General features: G+C 41.5%; 1 protein-coding gene across 2 annotated transcripts in view; it reads right to left on the bottom strand.

Annotated features, from left to right (window-relative positions):
- Window positions 1-12388: 12388 nt before the first annotated feature.
- LOC124147512 overlaps window positions 12389-23557 on the bottom strand; it is a 35345-nt gene continuing 24176 nt past the window's right edge. The window contains exons 2-8 of one of the 2 annotated variants that reach the window (XM_048387934.1): window positions 21087-21147; window positions 19898-20092; window positions 19349-19495; window positions 18774-18887; window positions 15478-15678; window positions 13510-13641; window positions 12389-13024 (exon numbers count right to left, since the gene is read on the bottom strand). In XM_048387934.1, coding sequence (XP_048243891.1) covers window positions 12465-13024; window positions 13510-13641; window positions 15478-15678; window positions 18774-18887; window positions 19349-19495; window positions 19898-20092; window positions 21087-21144 — 1407 coding nt within the window. In that variant the 5' untranslated portion in view covers window positions 21145-21147 and the 3' untranslated portion in view covers window positions 12389-12464. The remainder of the gene's footprint in view (window positions 13025-13509; window positions 13642-15477; window positions 15679-18773; window positions 18888-19348; window positions 19496-19897; window positions 20093-21086; window positions 21148-23557) is intronic. The other variant, XM_048387935.1, reaches the window with a different exon arrangement.

Raw genomic sequence — 23557 nt, 5'->3', positions numbered from 1 at the left:
CTGTGCGATGTTCACAAGGTACACGGACATCCTATTAGTGGAATGTGACTTCGGTTCGCCTCACCCGTTGTTCTCGCAACTGTAGGGGCGGTCGGGTAGCCTAGTGGTTAAAGCGTTCGCTCGTCACGCCGAAGACCCGGGTTCGATTCCCGACATGGGTACAATGTGTGAAGCCTATTTCTGGTGTCCCCCGCCGTGATATTGCTGGAATATTGCTAAAAGCGGCGTAAAACCATACTCACTCACTCACTCACTCACTCACGTTCTCCTTAAAGAGGCGGCGGTCGGGTAGCCTAGTGGTTAAAGCGTTCGCTCGTCACGCCGAAGATCCGGGTTCGAATCCCGACGTGCGTACAATGTGTGAAGCCTATTTTTGGTGTCCCCCGCCGTGATATTGCTGGAATATTGCTAAAAGTGGCGTAAGGCCAAATTCACTCACTCACTCTCCTTAAAGAGGTGAGGTGAAGTGAGAATGACTACTATTTTACTTATTTTGTGATGTGTACGCACATGTCCTTATGTGTGTATGGACTAGTGTCGGTTTATGGTGCTAGTCCACTGAGATACAGGCAGGGTAACAACAAGTACCATCTTTAACGGCATTTGGTATCACGCGGCAGTTTTCTAAGGGCATGTAAAATCTGGGTCATTGTGGATAACATACTCGTCAGCTGACATCAGCGGAAATGACATAGTTTGCGTGAGTGCGTGCGTGCGTGCGTGGCACCGTCGCCCTTATCTTGGTCATCCGTGGGTTAACCGAAGTGGTAACGTTTATGACATGCGCATCTGGTACATCGTAAGTGAAATATTCACCAACTCTCACTTTCATCATGCGTCACTCGCATAGGTATTTGCCTTTATATACACTGAAGCGCAAAACTGTTAAATATATGACAAAACCTTTGTTTGTGTAGGCCGCCCAAACAATACAAAACTAAAACAACACAGTTGGTTGGTTTTATTTTAGAACACACATACGGGATACTAGTAACCTACCGTTTTCTGATACCACTTATTCAGCACGATTGTTTATATCAACACGAGAACTAGAAATTATGTCATAGAGTGGGATCTTCTTAACAGATGTACATCATTCAGACAGGGTAGTCCAAGTCCTTGGTCAATCGAACATATATAGATACATAATAAACACGACTTACAATATACAATATATATATATATACGTCGTACCCAATGACGGTAAAAGACGGCCCTCGGCATCGAGGGGATATAACAAGGACGGGGACCCCTCCCACAAAGCGATCGTAGCGCTAAGTGATCGTAATTCCCATACTTATAATTCCCATAGACTTACAACAGTCGAAGCGCTTATTCAGCGAGCCGTCATATAGCTGGAACATTGCTGAGTGCGGCGTAAAACAACAAACAAACATACAAAGCTAATGTAGCTTTGATGAAGGAAACAACTAACAGTCAGTACACAGTGTCTGAGAGTGTCATCCATGATAAAATGCGGCATGGTAACTCTGTGGGCCCTATACAATTATAAAACCCGGCATTAGTCCGGACTACTCTCTCTCTCTCTCTCTCTCTCTCTCTCTCTCTCTCTCTCTCTCTCTCTCTCTCTCTCTCTGAAAAAAACTTGAAAGCGACGTTAAGCCTTATTTAAACCTTTACCACTGTACTGTACTGTTTCTTCTCTCCCTGTCTGAGACACATACTGGCTGGATACTTTCTATTTTGGTCTTTCCCTCAGCCATATCGATGAGTGAGTGAGTTAGTTTATCGCCGCTTTCAACATTATTTAAGTTACATGACAGCAACATATGTGAGGTACGCCCTCCGTGACGCAGGCCAAAGAATTTAAATATAAGTCGTCAACGCTAGAGAACAAGCAATCTCAGAAAAAGATTCCATTGGGCGCAAAAGGCAGCGGTGAAAATTACATGAATGGATCACAGAAAATCAGTGATGGCACCAGGCGCCCGCGAAAAGGGATACCCTTGGTAAACACACGAGGCTGGGTATGGTGCCGACACACCGAGGGTCATAATCAGACCACCGTAACGTCATGGCTAGAAAGGGAAGGAACTCTGCAGCGAGATTCGGCATCTTAGGCAACTGCACAACCCGTACTCGACGGAAGAGGACTAAACTTTAAAGAACATGTGTCAGTCAGCTGCTGGAGACCCACGAAGATCCGGATTAGAATTGGTCTTCAAAAACCTATGCTTGTCGTAAGAGCCGACTAACGGGATCGGGTGGTCAGGCTCGCTGACATGGTTGATGCATGTCATCGTATCCCAATTGCGTGGATCGATGCTCATGATAGCAATCACTTGATTCTTTTTAACTCTGACGTTTATCCCACATCAGGTGTGCGACAGAGCTGCGTCCTGAGTCCACTACATTTCATTTACTTAATAAAGAAACTGCAGTAATGGAATATGTGTAACTCACATAAATTAAGGATCTACTTTTATTCTTATTTGCTGATGATATAATTATATAGAGTGACTGTTCTATAGAAGCAACGCAACGCTCTACAGCGGTTTTGTGACACACGCGCGCTAGAGCTAAGCCTAGACAAGTCTTATATAGCTGTCTTTAGAAAATGGTGAGCCAAAGGAAAGGTGATCGGTTTTTTAATGAACATATGAGAGATGTTTCCTATTATAAATATTTAGGTTTAATGTTTCTTCCGCGTTAAATTGGTCCATGGCCTGCAAAACAAATGCTACGGAAGCTCTCTTCCCAATCTATAAATCATTAATGAATTGACCTTCACTTTGTGTGAGTTCATTGGAGTATGAACCGTCCAATCGAAAAACCGTATATCGTGTAAACGTCAAATTAAAAAAATGATTTAAAGATAACAAGTGTTACATTTTAAATAGCCAGTTAAACTTTTTCTATATGGTGCAGATTTTTAAGAAATTGAAATTAAAGGTTCATGTATCATTTAAATAATTTCTTGGTGCAGGAAAGTTTGCTTCGGATAAGGTTATACCAGACTGGACGCTATACTATATTTATTCAAACCTAGATGAAAGTAATTAAATATGGGATTGAACTTTTACGTGTGCTACCCTTACCAGGTACCGGTTGCTGGTATCTTCAGATAGTAATGGCAAATATACATATGGCATCTGACGTCCATACATTATTACTTCGTGTTGTTTTTCCAATGTTTGGATTGCCCAAGATGTTGTTATCCATTGTTCCACCTATAAACAAAGACCCGGTGATATTTTCTTTCAATATTGATCACATTATGTTTCCATTATATCCATTATATCCATTATTATATCCATATTCAACTCAGTCAACTCAACTCGAAAGGGTGCACGGGAATCACGCACGTTGTGACGCCCAACGCTGACACCGTATTCGTGTGTGCGTGATTCCCGTGCACCCTTTCGAGTTGAGTTGATTGGTTCAACTGTGTCATATGGCCCCGTGACGCAGGGGTAGCATTATGCAGATGGCTGTTTCAATGAATGCTTGTTCCACCCGTGACGAACAGGTCTGGTTGTTGATGAAATATAGTGATAGCTAAATAGACAGATTTTTAATTCATGCACCGATTGTCTTTAAATGTAATATCCAGTTATGTATGACTGTTTAATAATCTCATACCAACTTTGACTGGAGTGGGTCCGATAGTTTTTCAGATATCATTTTGGTTATCAATCACACCAGTGCTTCCGGCTTTTCCAAACCTGAACATGGCATGTCCTTGGCCCAGGTGTCTGTCGGTCAAAAGCCCCTTGTTAAATTCAAGGAGAAAATAATTTTCTTGCTTGTAAACAAATGATAAAATGTGATTTTTAGAATAATTTCATTCACACATCATTAGTCAGATAAATAAAGGCCATGTTGCAGGTGAATGAGTGAATATGGCTTTTCACTATCTCGTCCTATTTAAGTGAAATGTGACAGGAAGCACATTGTAACGCGTGTGTTACTATCAGCACAGCGCTCTTCCAGACCTCCACCACCAGAGTTGTTTACAGTTTCAGCATACATCTTCTCCATGAAAAAAGGGAATCAACAGTGTGGATTATGTAGACTATGTAAATATTCATTGTGTTGACTCTCTGAACTCAAAGTCTGAACTACGTATTTCAATAATAATGCAGTAATTTCTTCTTCTACTTCTCCCATTATAATATCTGGGCCCCCATAGTGTTGCCTTGGCCCTCCCATTATGATGCATGGGCCGCTATTATGATGCATGGGCCCCCATGTGATGCCTGGGCCACCATTATTTTATCTGGGCCCCTATTATGATGCATGGGCCGCTATCATTTTATCTGGGCCCCAATTATGATGCATGGGCCGCTATTATGATGCATGGACCGCTATTATGATGCATGGGCCCCCATTGTGATGCTTGAGTCCTCCCATTATGATACGTGGTCCCGAATTATGATGCCTGTTATCCCATTGTGAGTGAGTGAGTTAAAATTTTAAGTCACATCGGCAATATTTCAGCCATATGGTGACTATCAAGGGTTAAACATAATAAATACAATGAGACTTATATAAAATTCTGCCAACAAAGGACAGTAAAATAACTAGACGTATTACAGAAAAGGATTTAAAACTAGTATTGAATCATAAAATGGATAGCACTGTACATAACAATACATTCCTTCAGGTGTTGGCGATAGCTGACACAATTAGCCGAACATTAAAACAATACATATTCTACGATTAAAAAAAGTGGTAACAATAAATATACTTTGAAAGACGTGGTCTTACATACCCTCTCCAGGCGACAATAATTATACACTACTTCAACCCCCTTCGAGGGTAAAGCCACGGACAATCTCAGTTATCAAATTTATTTTACCAATTATAAAAAAACTTTATTATATACAAAACATATCAATCAAAATTTATGTAACAATTCTATTTCTTTTAAAAATTTAAAAATTAAACGATCACTGATATTAAAAAGATCCTTTATGGATGAAACTTTTAAATAGTTATCCCTAGTGATGGCAAAATCAACACAGTCAAGCAGGACATGCTTGACCGCGATTTTCTCATCACAAGGGATACAAAATGGAGGATCCTCACCTTTCAATATATATTCATGAGTATATCTGTTATTGCCAATGCGACATCGTCGCATAATGAGCTCTTCAAATCTGGACTGACAACCCAAGTAGGTGTAACAGATATTTGGTTTAATTTCATGTAATTTATTAATACCTACTTGTGTGTCCCACTTCTTTTGCATTAGATCACGGGTGTAAGGTCTAATCACGGGTTTATAGTCAGTGTATGGGATCAGAAGTGGTGTCACAGATTCGTTGAGTGCTGCTTTTGCAGCAGCATCGGCCATTGTGTTACCAATGACACCAACATGGCTGGGTAACCAACAAAAGACGAGGTCGTATTGGCCAATAGCAAGATAATTAAATAACTCACGAATTTCAATTAATAATGGATGTTTACAAGACATATTTTCAATCGCTTCAAGGCATGAAAGTGAATCTGAAAAAAATAATGAATTGTTTATATTTGGATTGTTTCTTAATATATTTCAGTGCTGTTAAAATTGCGTTTGCTTCTGCTGTGAAGATTGAACTTTTTTCTGGTGGTCGTGATAATATTGTTCTTGACCCAATGATAGTGACACTGGCAACTGCGCCACCATCCTTGGATCCATTTATAAATTAGTGGATTTGTATCTGATAACTTAAGTCCAGTTAATGTGAGGTCTTTATTTGGCCTTACAATTTGCCAAGGAGGCGAAGAAAACAGTTGTATGGGAGCTATATATTGTAAGTTAATCTAAGCAGCAGAAACGACAGATTTAATTCTTATTCCAAGTGGTCGAACAAGAGATGTTTTCTTTTTGTAAATATCTTCGTAAAGAGGATTAAAAACGCAATTAAAAGCTGGATTTGACTGATAAGAATATAATTTAGTGATGTATCTTAAAGATAATTTCAGACGGCGTTGTTTAAGAGAAAGCTTATCCGCTTCAACAGACAGACTTGGAATAGAAGTGCGAAAGGCTCCAAGGTAAAGCCTCAGGCCTTGATGATTGATAGTATCTAGTTTTTGTAAATTACTTTTACATGCTCCACCACAGACGATTGAGCCGTAATCAGTGATCTATATAAGTGTAAGAGGGTTGTCTGATCCCCTCCCCACTTAGAATTAGAAACTACTTTCAATATTTAGCTTTAAGGTATTTTATATGCGGTAAGAAAGTTAATGGCTGTCAAAAATAAGTCGCAAGAATTTAGCCTCCTTTACCACTTTGATAGGGGTGCCATTCAAAAAGAGTTCAGGGTCTTTACGAGGCTTATATTTCTGCAGAAATGTAAACAATTAGTTTTTTATTTAGAAAATTTAAACCCATTTTCAAGGGACCATTCGTGAATTTGATTTAGACAGACATGTAACTGCCTTTCTATGGTATGCATATTTTACCACGACAAGAAATATTAAAATCATCCACGAAAAGTGATCACTTAAAATCTTGGACAGACTATTTATTTTAATACTAAACAAGGTGACAGACAAAATACTGCCTTGTGGGACACCCTGATCCCGATGATTAATGGTCAGACAGGGTTGAACCCACTCGGACTTTAAATTGTCTGTTTGTGAACAATTGTGATCTAAAATGAGGGAAACAACATCTCAAACCCAAATCATGTAAATCCTATAAAATGCCATGCTTCCAGGTAGTATCGTATGCTTGCTCAAGATCAAAGAAAATTGATACTACGTGTTGTTTATTTACCATAGCATTTTAACAAAGGATTCTAATCGTACTAAATGAACAATAGTACTTCTATTTTTCCGGAAACCACATTGAATACTAGTAAGATTGTTGGTTTTAAACTTACCATACTAATTTTATTATTTACTATTCGTTCCATGGTTTTGCAAACACAACTGGTTAACCATATAGGGCGGTAATTTGAGGGATCTGCTTGATCCCGGCCAGGTTTTGGTATGAGGACTGAAATGGAATTATGCCATGAAGGAGGAAAATTCCCTGATGTCCATATGTGGTCAAATATATCTAAAATTGTCTCAAGACATGATTCAGGCAAATGCTTGAGTAACTTGTAATAGATATTATCATCCCCTGCAGCAGTATCATGAGCTTGCTCAAGAGTGGCATGTAGCTCATGCAATGAAAATACTTCATTGTCATCTTCCACATTATTTGAATCGAAATTAACAGTTTTCTTTTCCAGTTGTTTCTGATATCTCTGAAACCCGGGAATATAATTTGATTATGAAGAATTTTTGGCAAGAGTTTCGCCAAGTCTATTTGCAATGGCAGATTTATCAGTTATTAATTTGTCACTGTCTTTAAGATGGTGTACAGATGATTTGGAACCTTTACCTTTTATTTTCTTAACCACGTTCCGCACCTTGGACATGGGTGTGCGTGAATTAATTTTCCATTAATTTGGAGACATACTTCCTTCATGATTGACGCTTATGTTTCTAAGCTCGTTGTGCCTTGGCACTAGTAATTTTAACGTTATTCAAGCTATGTACTGTAGGATGTTTGCGGAAATATTTTTCTGCTTTCTTCCTACACTTTCTTGCTTGTTTGCATTCACTGGTAAACCATGGCTTACGAATATGAGGATTTGCAGAGGACTTAGGAATTGTTTGGTCAGCAATATCATGGAGTATACTCGAAAACAACTGGATGGGATCTGGTACATTTCTGAAATCGTCAGGTTTCAATGTTTCACCACATACCATTTTATACAAACACCAATTAGCCTTAATAAAATTCCACCGAGATGAAGGAGGTTCATCATCCGGTTTTACAGCATTCAGTACAGTAGGGAAGTGATCAAAGATCACCATGCACTGACCATTCAAATACATTGTAAACATTTGAATCTGCGAGGGACAGATCGAGGGCAGAATAGGATCCAGTTGCAGGATGTAAATAGGTGTTTGAATCATCATTAAATACGCATAAATTATTATCAGAAATAAAATCTTCAATAACTTGTCCTTTATTGTTTGTATTTGTACTTCCCCATAGAGGGTTATGCCCATTTAAATCGCCCATGATGCTACAGGGAGCTGATCATATAGATTCTAAAGATCAAATTGTCTAAGAGCAGATGAAGGTGGTATATATAAAGAGCACAAAAGTAAATGCAATGTGCAAGGTGAGGCGAATAGCAACAGCTTGAAGGTTAGTATTTAGATGAACAGCACTGTGAATTACGTCCTGCCTGACTAAAATAGAAGCACCTCCAGTTGCTTTGTCACCAGAAGGAGGAAATGAGTGATGACAATTGTTCCGCCTTAGGTCAAATTTATCAGCTTGTTTAAGATATGTCGCTTGGAGACATAATGCTGACGGTTTATACTCTTGAACTAATAAGAATATGTCATTAAAATTCTTTCTGAGTCCTCTGCAATTCCATTGGATCAAATTCATCAAATTCACCGAATGAGTCATGGTGGCTCAATTGGAGACCTACCGCGGGACTGTGAGAAAGACATATTCCTTCCTCTGTCCTGTGATGGTGGAGTCACCTCTATGTCCAAAGCACCAAACGAGTTATGTTCAGTTATCTCTGAAAGAGAGGGTGTCCTAGTTTTTGTTTGTCTTTGAAGTTTTTTTCCTTTCTTTCTTAGACAAGTTAACAGCATCTGGTGTGACAGTAAGTCGTTCATTCTGATCCACAGTCTGAGTCATTGTTTGGGTTTCTGAATATGCTGATCTGGGTTTGATGATTGAAGTGATTGTAACAGGCTGATCTGAATTTATCCATGTGTTAAGTCGGTCTGACACGTGATAGAAGCAGTTTGTATAGGTCGACTGACGGCAACAGAGTAGGTAAGAGTTGAGGGAGATTTCGTATGGTTGAGGTAGAGTTTCTTTGCATCTGAAAATGAAAGGTTATTGTGGTACTTTAGTTTGACAATTTCTGACTGTTGTTGCCATTCAGGGCACGACTTGGACGAGGCAACATGACTGCCACCACAGTTTGTACATTTAATGTTGTTTTGATAGTCAGGGTTTTCATGTTTGTTACCACAACAATGCCACACCACAGAGCTCTGACATAATTTAGAGCCGTGTCCAAATTTCTGACATGTATAGCAGTGGATTTGGGACAGACACTTTCACTCCGATATTGAAATAACCAGCCTTTATGGACCGTGGAACGGACGCGCAGGTATAGGGATTGGTATTGGGATTGCTGATAATACCATCAATTCTTTTGGTGAATCGTTTAACTGATGTTACACCTTGATCTTCTGGCTCTGCTTGTATATCCAATTCAGTCATGTCGGACAGGCAACAATACAATGTCTCGAACAATACCCCGACACGTGTTAAGTGTCCTGTGAGCAGACACTGACACATTAGCAAATGTAGTCACAGATAAAAGATTTAGAGACTGTTGTCTTCGGTCACACTCCACAAAAAGAGAGCCAGTCCGAAGACGAGGAACATTTCTTACTTCCCCACAAATTCCAAAGATAGCTTTTGAGCAAGCAAAGGGATTTAGTTTTATTGGTTCATGATCAGAAGCCTCAGGAACCGGGACCAGGCATATATATTTTGTGATTTGTAGGTAAACATATTGAATTTGGGTGTCAACATCACCAGATTGGCCCATGAGCCATCGCCTTCTGGCATGAGCCTCAAGGCAGAATTATACATAAAAATAGTGTATTCCAAGACCACACAAAACATTTCTAAAATATGAAAGATGTGCAGAAATAATTTCATGCACAGGGCTTGGCATGACCAGCCGATTGATAGAACTGGCCCCATTCTACCACCTGTCTAGGTGAAGTCAGGGTCAAAGTGGTGTAATGGGCAAAGTAACACTGAACCACCAGAATCCCTTCCTCCATCGACACAGGAGCGCAACCCACGGCAAACAGGTTGCCCAATTTAGTCGCCTCATACGACCAGCAATGGGGTGCTGAGGACACATTCTACCCCGGGTCCACACGGGGAAAGAGCTATTAGCGTAACTCAGCAATCACCACGGGGAGGTTGCTCTTCACGAGTGCCTACCCCCATTGTGATGTATAGGCCCCCATTCTGATGCCAGGGCCCTTTATTATGATGACTGTTGCCCCCAATTACGATGCCTGTGCCCCCATTATGATACCCCCTTTTTTATGCCAGGGCCCCCATTGTGATGTATAAGCTCCCATTGTGATGTATGTTACCCCATTATGATGCCTGGGCCCCCTTTATGACGTATGTTTGCCCATCGAGGTGAGGTGAGGTGAAATTGGGTTTAACGTCGCGTCCAAGATTATTGCACTTATATAGCGACGTGCATGCACGTGTATGTATGTGTGTGTGTGTGTGTGGCTGCTTGTACTAGTCCGGACTGATGCCGATTTATAGTGCTAGCTCACTGAGATACCATGCCGCAGTTTAACATGAATACCCCACTCAGACACAGTATACTGACCAGTCCTTGTTTTAGCCCCTTAATGCCGAGCGCCAGACAGGGTAACAACAAGTACAATCTTTTAACGTCTTTTTGTATGACGCGGCCCGGGATCGAACCCTGGACCTTCCGCTCTCCGGGCGGACGCTCTACCACAAGATTTGCCCATCGATATGCCTGGGCCACCATTATGAAACCTGGGCCCCTTTATGGTTCCAGGGCCCCCGTTATAATGTATAGGCTCCCATTGTGATGCCTGGGGCCCATTATGATGCCTACTACCCCATGGTCCACAATTATGATGCCTGTTACTCAATTGTGATGTACAGGCCCCCATTATGATGCCTAGGCCCTTTCTGATGATGCCTAGTCTCCCGATTATAATGCCTTTGACCCCATTGTGATTTGTAGGCCCCCATAACGATGCCTGGGCCCTCCAATTTTTATGTCTTTTATGTGTTAGTTTGGTACAACAAAGAGGATGCTTACCAGACTAGAGGATTCAATAGAGTTATTATTCTGGCAAAACAAAGGGTGTGGCACAACAAGAAGGATGATTACCACACAGAGGATTTACTGGAGTTAGTCTGGCACAACAAAGAGGGTGCTTACCACACTAGAGGATTCAAGGGAGGTATTCTGACACAACAAAGGGAATGCTTGGGTGCTTACCACACTAGATGATTTAAGTCTGGGACAACAGAGAGTCTGGCACATCAAAACGATGCTTACAACACTGAGGATTAAAGAGAGTAAGTCTGGCGCAACAGGGAGGCTCCCACGACAAGAAGGACCCTTAAAACACTAGAGGGTTCAAGGGTGTTAGTTTGGCACAACAAAGAGGATGCTTACCACACTAGAGGATTCAATAGAGTTATTATTCTGGCACAAGAGAGGGTGTGGCACAACGAAAACGCTGCTTACCACACTAGAGGATTCAAGGGAGTTAGTCTGGCACATCAAGAAGGATGCTTACCACACTAGAGGATTCAAGGTAGTTAGTCTGGCACATCAAGAAGGATGCTTACCACACTAGAGGATGCAAGGGAGTTAGTTTGGCACGAAAAGGAAGCTGCTTTCCACACAAGAGGATTCAAGGGAGTCATCAATACTAAGGGACGCAAATTAGGCGTCTTAGACGTCTTGGACAACCTTGCTCCCAATATTCACAGACGAAAAATCAAATCGCCAAGAACAGGGCTTATTATGCCATACTAATTTGGATTAATACAAATTACCCACACTGGTCTAACCTATTTTGAAGACATATTTTGCGGCTGGTTGAAAAGAGGAAAGTGACTGAATGATTTGTTGGTTGTGACTGGTGTGCATGGCATGGAAATATGAGGCTTCTTGTCAAAGTTCACAAATTTAGCAACTCTGGCAACATGAAACTATGTCAGCATTTAGGCTCCTGTACGTATGACACGCTGTGATACGCATTTATATGTAAATACATATGTGTTTGATGGTGTGTGGTCAGTAAGTGAATGTTGTTTTACACCGAGGTTCGGCTATATCAGCAAATATTCGAATGGACAAATCAAACCATTCATTTGTAAATGATTTGGTTGGTTTGTTGTTTAACGCCGCACTCAGCAATATTCCAGCTATATGACGGCGGTCTGTAAATAATCGAGTCTGGACCAGGCAATCCAGTGATTAATATCATGAGCATCGATCCACGCAATTAGGATCGATGACATGCATCAACCCAGTCAGCAAGCCTGACCACCCGATCCCGTTAGTCGCCTTTTACGACAAGCATAGTCAACTTTTCCGGCAAGCATGGGTTGCTGAAGACCTATTCTACCCCGGATCTTCACGGGTCCATTTGTAAATGAAAGTGCCAAAAGAATGCATAGACGCAAGCGCGCACGCACTCACAGACACACACACTAAAACGTACATGTGTTTTCTTCAACATTTCAAAAGCTTTACTTCTTGGATAGATAAGGAACTATTTCAAATTGGATGCAGATTATTTATTTCTTCTCGGAACGTTACAGGCAAAACCAAGGAAGTCAAATCCTTGAGTACGAGGCTGTTACGTGAGTTTTAGCATCGAGAAAAGATTTCGTTCGTGAGCATACTTAGTGCATCGTCTTTCTTCATCATAATATCGTGCTTTTCCACTGGAGGAGAAGCAACTTCAGCGACGACGTTCTTGTCCACTTCAGACGTCACACACACCACATACACCTCAGCCCTTGCGTGCAAGTCACCAATGTTGCTGCGTACATCTTCTACGTTGCTGGTCATGCCGTCGGTGAAGAGCACAACAATGTTCTCAGCATCAGGTCGATCGCCGTTGGTCTCATTGAAAATGTCTGAAGTTGCCAATTTGATGGCATCACCTAGGAAAGTGTTTCCACCTCTAACTCGCTGTGAGCTGATGGCTGTTTGGACGTTAGTTTTGTTATCATATGTATTCAAATAGAACCCAACCTTTGCCGTTGCCGCAAAAGTCACAAAAGCAATCTGGTGTCGCTCTTTCCTTATATCAATGTTATTCACAAAATTCAGGACGAAAGTTTTCATCTCTTCGTAATGATTTATCACAACTGATGTAGAAATATCCTCGATGATCAGGAGGTCAACTGCACCACGGTTGCATTCTGCAACAAACAGTTTAACATGGATTAATAGAACAAATACGTACTCCTCGCGAGGTCATAATGCGACAGAAAGTACCTCGGCTCCGAACCCTATGGTGCTCTGACCGCCATGATGCCGTCAGAGAACCGATCTTCTTCAGAATTACTGGTGTATTGCCACCATGTTGTCTTTTCGTGTCATTTTTCTGTTATTGTGTCAGCATTGAAATGGCTCGCTGACTTGGTTGATGCATGTCATCGCATACCAATTGCGTGGATCGATGCTCAAGATGTCAATCAATTGATTGTCTGGTCCAGACTCGATTATTTACAGATCGCCGTCATATAGCTGGAATATTGCTGAGTACGGCGTTAAACAACAAACAAACAAACAAAGCAAACAGAGAACATGTGTGGGTAGCTTTAACAGGGGGATATCGTGTTTGTTTCCGGCTGGACGCAATGGTTTCAGCAGTTATTATGATTGATATTCACATTGATATTACCAAAACAGTAGTTTCCAGCATAGAAGTAAGAGAATATTCCGTGCACCAGTGTGTTCCCACACCTCTTGGTCTTCATCAGTTGAGGGTCATCACATTCGCCGTTCTGCGTTACTTGGCACACGACTTGAACACCTGCAATGACAATGGGCTGTGCACTATGGCAACTGGCTGTGGTTATATCCTTGTATTAAGTGTGAGTGAGTGAGTTGGGTTTAACGCCGCTTTTAACAGTATTCCAGTTATATCACGGCGTGTCAGCTTAATGTGGGAGGAAAGCCCGAAGTGATGCCGGTCTCAGACGTTTACCAGGTCGGTGAAACCCACGAGCACGGGTATGGCGCTGACAAACCTAGAAACGTAATCGTGGCGAACCGGGATTCGAACCCACAATCATAGGTTTCTGGCGTGCCAAAGGGACGCAACTCTGCACAGCGAATCGCGGCGCCTTAGACGACTGGGCCACCCGTGCCCCCGTCCTTGTATTAAGTGACAGTTTGTCATGCCATGAAGTGTACCTATTGTTTAGCAACACCAGACACTGTGTCAATGAGAGTTACTTTACTATATTATTAAAGCAATATTACTACCGATACAGTATTTATTGGGAATTGAAACATTTTTTTTGTCATTCAAGGCTGTTTTACCAAGTTTGAATTACAGGTTTTGGTTTGTGCCAGATTTTTCACCAAGTTTCCATTTCCCGGTTTTGGTTTGTGCCGTTTAGTGAGTGAGTGAGTTAGTTAGGTTTAACGCCGCTTTTAACATTATTCCAGTTATATCGCGGCGTGTCAGCTTAACGTGGGAGGTAAGCCCGAAGTGATGCAGGTCTCAGACGTTTACCACTCCGGTGAAACCCACGAGCACGGGTATGGTGCTGACAAACCTAGAAACATAATCGGGGCGAACCGGGATTCGAACCCACAATCATAGGTTTCTGGCGTGCCCAAGGGACGCAACTCTGCACAGCGAATCGCGGCGCCTTAGACGACTGTGCCACCTGTGCCCCCTGTGCCGTTTAGGATTTTGGCCACTAATTTGGAAGTTGATAGCTGCGGTTATCGACAAACTTTGACTTTTGTGGGGATTTGAGGCACACAAAAATTGTGAGTATGAACGGAGAGTGCTTTGTTTGTAGCCAATATATATTATTCTGCAGGTTACATGTTGTAAAACGGTAAATTTTGTATATTTTAGCGGCAAAAGATTTCGATTGTTGTAACTGCTTAAAATCAGGAAAATCCCACAATAATATCTATACTATGTAAACAATGCTGTCTGCATTATAGTGTAACAATATAGTATTTTCATGCTAATATCACATTTATGTATTATTTCTTTTGTAGATTAATTTATTTTGAACTTTATTTTTATAAGGCTTTGTTTATTTTATTACAGCTTGTACCAGTTAATGTACCAGTCTCAGTCATTCAGTCAAAGTGAAGTTTGTAAACCAGTGAACATTTTGACAGTCGGTCTGTCGGTCTAGTTTGTACAGTCAGGACAGCGATCACCAGCAATATGATGTCAATGTTGAATTGGTCGGCCAAACTGTTTGAATGATGATTTGGAGTAATGTGAATTTTGTGACATTTGCGGTCAGTTGGAATTGTGACATGGCTCGAATAATGTGTTTAACAGCTGCGGTTGTTGAATAAATGACTGTGTACAGAAATATTGTCTTAAATTTCATTCCCTACAACAACAGTATTCCTGCATAGTATTCTATACCACTAAGCCTTGATCAAAGTCATTTGGGGCCTTTGCAATTAGTTAATGTTTCATTTGTTACAGGCATTATGTAGCAGGTGTAGATGACTTGACTTTAACGGGAAATCTAACCTATCTGACCTTCACACAAAATCCCTTCAAAATCATTTTAACCAGTTTGGAAACTTTAAGTATACGAGAACACCTGCTGTGAACACATTACACAGTCTATTTTTTTCCAAAGGAGTTCTTCATTCTTACCAAATGTCTTGTTGAACACACCTGGGCTCCAAATGGGGTTCTTTGAACCACATGCATTTCCCCGTGGTGCGTGATTAGGCATGGCTGCTCCTTTGGGTACCCCATACCACCCATGACGCAGCCTAATCACATCTGATTTCACCTTGTTACTAGGTCGTCGTTTATCCATGCCCGGTAACGACGTATGATTGATGCAAGGATCTTAAATGAAAAAAGTTTGCTGTTTGCTGGTTGCTATGATAATAACATCTGTATGTCCTAGTCTACTACACCTACAGTGAGTGGGGGTGGTCGGGTAGCCTACAGTCCGTTTGACTCCAAATGAGAACGATGAATTGCAAAATAACTCGAAATCCAGAAAAGTGTATGAAACATCAATACGGTACTTGACCATGGATACCCTGTACCCAACAAAATCTTAATTTTGTTTATTTTAAGACCCATGACGGATGAAGTTCTTTAAGAAACTATCATGTAATTCTGTATAGAAATGTGTACATGACACGTAGGGGGGACAAACCGTGGGAGGCACGGCGCAAGCACGCATGAACTGCACGTTCTGTGGTAGGGGAAATGACAGAGCGTTAGAGGGGCCGTCTCATGATAATTTCAGTCGCAATCTGACTCGCTCATGCCATAGATCTCGTCGTCGGAACTGCTGGTGCCTGAACCGACTGCCACTATTATAGGTTGGATTGTTGCTGGCCGTAGTCCATCTCGTGACCAATAACGTGGCTCTATCTCGTCAACGACTGTGGCCACACAACGCCTCCATGTTTCTACTGTTACCCGACCAAGGGATTCCTTTACGAGTTGTTCAACGTCTCGTAATTTGAACGTTGTGTTCGATCGTCCAACGTCACCCTTGACGATGCCCCATACCAACTCGATTGGATTCAGGTCGCAGTGATAAGGTGGCAGTCGTAAGACAGCGTGACCCTGACCCTTGATGTAACTGTCAACTTTATACACGGGGTCAGGTTTCATAGTTTTGATGATTTCATAGAGCTGTGGTTTCGTCGCTCGAGAAGGAAAGGTAATGTTCCTCCGTTGCAGCCAAGTAACCATGTCTCCTTTACGGTTATTAGAGGTTGGAGTCTTGCTTTCTGGATCCTGCACACTATGATACGGTGCATTGTCCATGACAATGAGAAACTTGGTAGGCAAAGCAGGGACTAATTTATCTTTCACCCACTCCAGAAATACATTGCCGTTCATTTCTGTGTGGTAGTCCCTGTTGTCTTTGGCCTTGGCTCTAAAGACGAGGTCACAGTCTGGGAGAAAACCCTGACTAGCAGAACCAGCATGGAGAACTATGAGTCTTTCACCCTTTCCCATTGGTAACTTTTTACCAGACTCCTTACAGTCACCACTGGGTACCCACTGACTGCTGGCCGTGTGTGACGCATTTACCCATGTCTCATCTGAGAAGACGGGCTCATATCCTTCTTCACGTTTCTGCTTGATGGTACGAAGGTAATGATTTCGGAGACGAACAATGTCAGAACGTTCACACAACACAGCCCTATTTTCTCCAGTTATCTTTTTGTATTTGTAACCAAATGTATGCAACAGCTGCCATAGTTTGTACTTTGTAACACGTAAATCATGGTCAGTTTTAAGGTGTTTCTTCAAAATTCTTAGGGACAGGAACTTATTTTCAGAGTGCAGTTTAACAATTGCACGTCTGACTTGATCCCTCTGAAAACTGTCTAATTTATCAACCTTGCGTGGTTTTGACATGTTCCCTACCTCCTTGGCCTGACTATTTGTATCTCGTCGACTAACAACATTTTTAAGTTTCTGAGGGGACATACCAAGAGCTTTTGAAGCTCGTTTCAAGAATTTATTAATTGCATAAAAAGGCTTTGCTCTTTCTGCTTCACTTCTAAAGAAATCATACACATTCAACATCAACTGTTTAACATCTGCTGAGTAGCGCATCTTGTCATTGAATGAACACGGTCACTGTGTAGCACGTGCAGACCGTGCTTGCGCTGTGCCTTCCACGGTTTGTCCCCCCTACGTGTCATGTACACATTTCTATAAAAAAAATTACAAGAATTTCATCTGTCATGGGTCTTAAAATACACAAAATTCAGATCTTGTTGGGCACAGGGTATTCATGGTCAAGTACCGTATTGATGTTTCATACACTTTTCTGGATTTCGAGTTATTTTGCAATTCATCGTTCTCATTTGGAGTCAAACGGACTGTAGTGGTTTAAGCGTTTGCTCGTCACGCCAAAGACCCGGGTTCGAATCCCGACATGGGGACAATGTGTGAAGCCCATTTTCTGGTGTCCCCCGCCGTGTTATTGTTGGAATATTGCTAAAAGCGGCGTAAAACCATACTCATTCACTATAGTGAGTGATTGTGTTAGTGTGAGCTGCTTTGGCCTTCACACATTGTACCCATGTGGGGATTCGAACCCGATCCTTCACTGTGACAGAATTATATTTTATCCACAAGTCTATCCGACTGCCCCTGCTGTTTCTTCATACATTGGTATTTCCTAATGGAAGATCCGATTAAAAGTTTGGCGAGGCTTTGGATTTTTCGTTTGAGACAGATTATTTGTTCAGACAGTGCTGGAAATATCTGGAAGGAGTACACACACAAACACGCACGCACGCACGCGCACGCTAACACACACACTGAATGATGTCAATAACGTTTTACTTTGCTTTCGGTGTTTTCAAATACACTGTCCGTGGATTGTATAGGCCCCCAATTATGATGCCTGGGCCCTGCGTTATGATATATATTGAGTTGTTCCTGTGATTTGATTCTGTGACCCCCTGTGAGCTGGGTTTTTTTTATAAATTTTGTTGACAACCCTGTCGAGATTCGGAAGTAGAATCTTTCCCTAGTTCCCCAGGACTTCTCGTAAGAATGTAAGATCCGGGGTGAAATAGGTCTTCAGCAACCCATGATTACCGTACAAGGCGACTAGGCTTTTCGTAAAAGGCGACTAACGGGATCGGGTGGTCAGGCTCGCTGACTTGGTTTGATGCATGGCATCGTCTCTCATCGTATCATGTAGTCAATCACTGGATTGTCTAGTCGAGACTCGATTTTTTTACAGACCGCCGTCATATAGCTGGAATATTGCTGAGTGCAGCGTTAGCGACCAACCAACCAACGGAAGAGTGTTGTGTTGGCTGCTCCTCCAGGACTATCCCTGGTTGTGCTTGTCCACATTCAATTGTCTATTTATATCTACTATGCATCAGAAATAACGATGTATGCGATGTTAAACAACATTCAAGCACTGTTATTGAACATTTACATACCCCCTTGACACGAAGGACCCGAATATCCGTCCGCGCAATTACAGGTAAAACCGTACCCGTCTTTAATACAGGTACCTCCATTTTGACAAGGATTCGTGTAACAAGGGTTGGGTTCTGAAACAAACATAACATCACATACATAGTTGAATAAAGTACATGATTGGTTGGGTCACCGCGGAAAACCTCGAACATGCAATTGTTCACTAACGGTGACCAGCGCCTTTTTGCCTGTTTCCAAGACATTTGCCATTCCTTCAATAGTATCTGCATCATCGTGTATGCAAGATTTGCTGCTACTAGACATGATGTGTGTTGCCAGCTCTTGCAAATGATTAAGGATTTCACAAAAAGAATTATGTGTTCCAATTAATGACGCAACTAACCCTTAGTCAGGTGTTACCACAGAGAGTTTTTATTCTTATCACGACATGCTGTGCGTCATTTCCAAATCTTACACGCTAATCCTGCACAAGACAAATGGTGCATCTCGAGTCATGGATTTATGGCGTCACATGGGTTATAGAATATGGAATTTGAAATAAATGTGAATATTTGGACAACTATAACATAATCACCGAAGCAGAAAACACTCCCAACAACATCAGTTTTCAACCTGTATGCTTCTGTACCACCCGAGCAAGGGTATGTCGGTATATGCATTTTCTTGAAACAAGTGCTTGTCTCATTTTGAAAGCATACAACAGATGTTGCGCCAGTCATTTCTGAAAAAAAACACTGAAGAAATAACCATTGTAGGAATTATATGTACATCAGATTACCAAGCGACTATCAAAAATTTGGATTCCGAATTCACCATTTGTTGAATCGATACATTCGTTAATTTTTAACACGGACCTTTATGTTTCGTTCATATAAATCGTATTTAGATTGATTTTGAATGAAATATAGGAATCATAATTTATTTTGATTCAAACGTAATACCTCAAAAAGTATGTTTACCAAAATTAATTATATGTCTGTCACTAATAACTTGGAATCATTCCTATATTCATGTTAATGTAGTGCATTATTTCACATTTGATAAAAAGACGGAATATATACAGTATAGTAAACATCATCTGTATCTCCGTAAGGTAAAGGAAACACGAAGTGTCTTTTGTTACCTTTCCTCCAGATAGGATATCGGCCACCACATTGGCCAACGCCAGGTGGGTAGCCCAAAAGAAGCCCCATGTCATTTGCTTTGTAGGCGGTTTCGAATGTTTTGAATGATTTTGAGTCATCCATCTCATTACCAATACCTAAATAAGGCCATCGTCTGTGGATGTTCGGAACCCTTTTTGTCATTGGACAGCGACCTGAAATGAGTCATGGATTTGGAGTTTGGAGTCATCTTGTCATTTGAAACATTTTCTTTTAATTTTAGCATCATAGAGTCTCCTGAATGGTGTCCGATACATAACTGTACACTGGTAGAAGAGAAACTGGGAGGCCAGCGTTACGTTTCGAGGTGGTCTGCAAGCTCTGATATTGTACCTTTGTGTCTTCTGGACATGTAGGTTACGCATGTAAAGCTTCCTGGTGACAGGCCCAGGACTGCCAGACCTCCTGTCTCTCTTCCGCCCAGTCTGCCTGACTCATCATTGGACTCATCATCACCCTGGTGACTATCATTTTTCTACAGCCAAAACTCCTTGCGACGTGATCATGCGTTTCACTTCAAACTCAATTGTTTGGTTGTGTTTGGGCGATTGATTCTCTATTATTTGGTAACACTTTTCGGGTTTTGGACCCAACGTGTTCAAATGTCAGTTTGATAACGTTTCTCCGTAAGTTTACATCAATACTTATGATATTTTTGTCAATCATCCACAATCTTAGTAATTGAAAAGTACATTCCTTGAGCAGTTGTGAGTACAAATAGGTCAAGTTGACAAGTTTTCTGCCAATCTAAAGAAACTGCGCACTGGGCCTTTGCTTCACATTGGTCTTTAAATTATATATAAACATGTTTTATTGTACTGTATTAGTGAACAGTGAGAAGGTTTTATTATTCTTTCCATTTGTTGAATTTTAATTTGAAAACAAACAAACTCAGCTCTCTTTTATGAAGAAAAAAACATGACTCTACCCAAAAACAGCCGCCCAGGCACGTTGAACGACTGGGTCACCCGATTCCCAGTCTCTATCTACAGGCGCGTTAACGACTGAGCCACCCGTTTCCGAGTCTCTATCTACAGGCGCGTTAACGACTGAGCCACCCGTTTCCGAGTCTCTTCGCATGAGCACCTTAAACGACTGAGCCACACAATTCCTCATCCCGATATGAGGGCATGACTTAAGAAGACCTACCACTTATACCGGAGGTGAAGGATAACAGCACCACCGTGAGAAGGACAATGTCCATCATTTTCTGCAACAGAAGGAAAACAGTAAGCTTCCATTAGGAATGAACCACACATACATCATTAGTTGAAACAGTTTAGTTGAATTGTATGTATTTATAAAGACGGTCTTTTGAAAAGACAATTAGTAATTCATCTGTATTCATCCCATGATCACTTGCATGACCGTTTCTTGAGTTGGTTTGTTATATTGTTTGGTTTAACACAACACTCAGCAATATTCCAGCTGTATGACGGCGGTCTTTATATAATCGAGTCTAAACTAGTCCATTCAGTGACTGGATGAGAACCTATCTACGTAATTTGGATGCAATGACATGCAACAATCTAGTCAGCGAACCTGGCCACTCGATTCTGTTAGTCCTCCTCTAAAGACCAAGCGTAACCCGGATCGTAACAGGGTTTGTTAGGAAGATAGTATGAGAATCTTCGAGTGTCGTCAAGGGAAAGTGTTGGAATGAATCTTGTATGAATGACGTTCCAATTGCAAACTTTCCCTTTATGTCGAGCAATGATCCAAATGCTGAAGGCTTTGGTGACTACTTTTTAGGTACAATCGAATGGTTTTTTTCTACGAAGATTTCAAAGAGCGTAATACGTCTCTTGCTCAATAATTGTTTGATCAAGATTACAACATTCAAGGTATCTGTAAGGCCTTCATAAAGGGATATGGTAGACACGTGGAGCGCATTTTCTCATTTGAGGAATCAGTGCCAGTCCGAAGCAATTCCGTATTTTGACTTGTACAATATGTTGCGTGATTCTTCAGGGGAACAATTGACTCTCGCATGTGTTTGTGACGAGGCTGGAAACGCTCACCTTCTCGTGAGCACCTGGTGACATCACTATTTGATAGTGATTCATAAACACATGATCATGAAATAGTCGGAAGCGGAAGCGTACAATTGATTCTGCTTTCAGCAGTGATTTTTTAAAGATATGGAAATGACATTGTCGGTCGTCTTCAGCAACACTAGCATTCTCATTCCAGCAGTATCACAGGTTAGACAGCACGGATAAAACCAGCAAGTGTTTTACATGACTAACGTCTCACGTCGTTCATGTATTATGAGACCGCCTCCGTGGTCTAGTGGTAGAGCGTCCGCCCGGAGAGCGGAAGGTCCAGGGTTCGATCCCGGGCCGCGTCATACAAAAAGACGTTAAAAAATTGTACTTGTTGTTACCCTGTCTGGCGCTCGGCATTAAGGGGCTAAAACAAGGACTGGTCGGCTCGGAGTCAGTATACTGTGTCTGAGTGGGGTATTCATGTTAAACTGCGGCATGGTATCTCAGTGAGCTAGCACTATAAATCGGCATCAGTCCGGACTAGTACAAGCAGCCACACACACACATACACGTGCATGCACGTCGCTATATAAGTGCAATAATCTTGGACGCGACGTTAAACCCAATTTCACCTCACCTCATGTATTATGACAGGCAATCGAGCAGCTCAGAAAACCGGATTCATTTCTAATATTCTCTTGTGACATGCATAGGTTACCGAGGAACCATTCTACTATGTCACAGATACCCCACGGATTCTCGGGCAGTGTATTTTATTGTTTAACAATGATTGCAACTGTGTTCCATTGTTTCTGTTGAGATTCGGTAGACGCTCATTGCAATGTATTTGGACAGTGATTACTTGCCAGGAATGAAGTACCATTTAATGTAACCACTTGTCAGGAAGTTACTATATTTAGATGCTTGTGTGCAAGCTCCTACCCAGCGCGTGACATCTCCGTCACACTCCGTTACATCGCTGCCACCAATGTGGGCGCGGCCATAACAAGAATCTTATGGTCAATGTGTGAAACAAAGACAGATGCTGCTTTGTGTTTGTCAGTAGTCGACGATTGCTGATTACAGTGATGGAAGTCGTCATGTGGCATTGACCGAAATCAACGACTCGTTGACTCAATGACTCGTTCGTACATTTCTTTTAAAAAGTAACATGTATGTTAATCCTTATTATGACACACAAACCACAATCGTTCTCACAAGTGTGATAGTGAGTTTAAGTTTAACGTCACATCGGCAAAAGTGTGATAGTGCGACAGTAGTCATTTCAACGTAAAACGTGTGTTGTCATGGTTTTGGGGTATGTAAAGATCGCAAACAGGGAGAATTGTGTATTTACAAAAGTTTGCCAATATCTTTGATTCCAAATTAATTCAGCACATGTACAAACCATAACGGCTTGGGTCATATTAACGTACGCAGCCATGGTGCAAAGTTGTTAGCAATTGGTTGGTGATTTTATTATTCTGTCTCTCGCTAAAGCTTAGGGCAGAGGTAAAATGATTCCACTCAGGACTCAATCTTCATATCCCATATTATTACCAACGAGGGCAAACATATAGGGATTCATTAAAATAATATGTGCCCTCGGGTCATATCACGTCACGAGACAAC

Source organism: Haliotis rufescens, unplaced genomic scaffold (genome assembly GCF_023055435.1).
Source record: "Haliotis rufescens isolate VD_foot unplaced genomic scaffold, xgHalRufe1.0.p SCAF_7, whole genome shotgun sequence".
NCBI lineage: Eukaryota > Metazoa > Mollusca > Gastropoda > Lepetellida > Haliotidae > Haliotis > Haliotis rufescens.
This window is presented reverse-complemented; position numbering and strand designations above follow the sequence as displayed.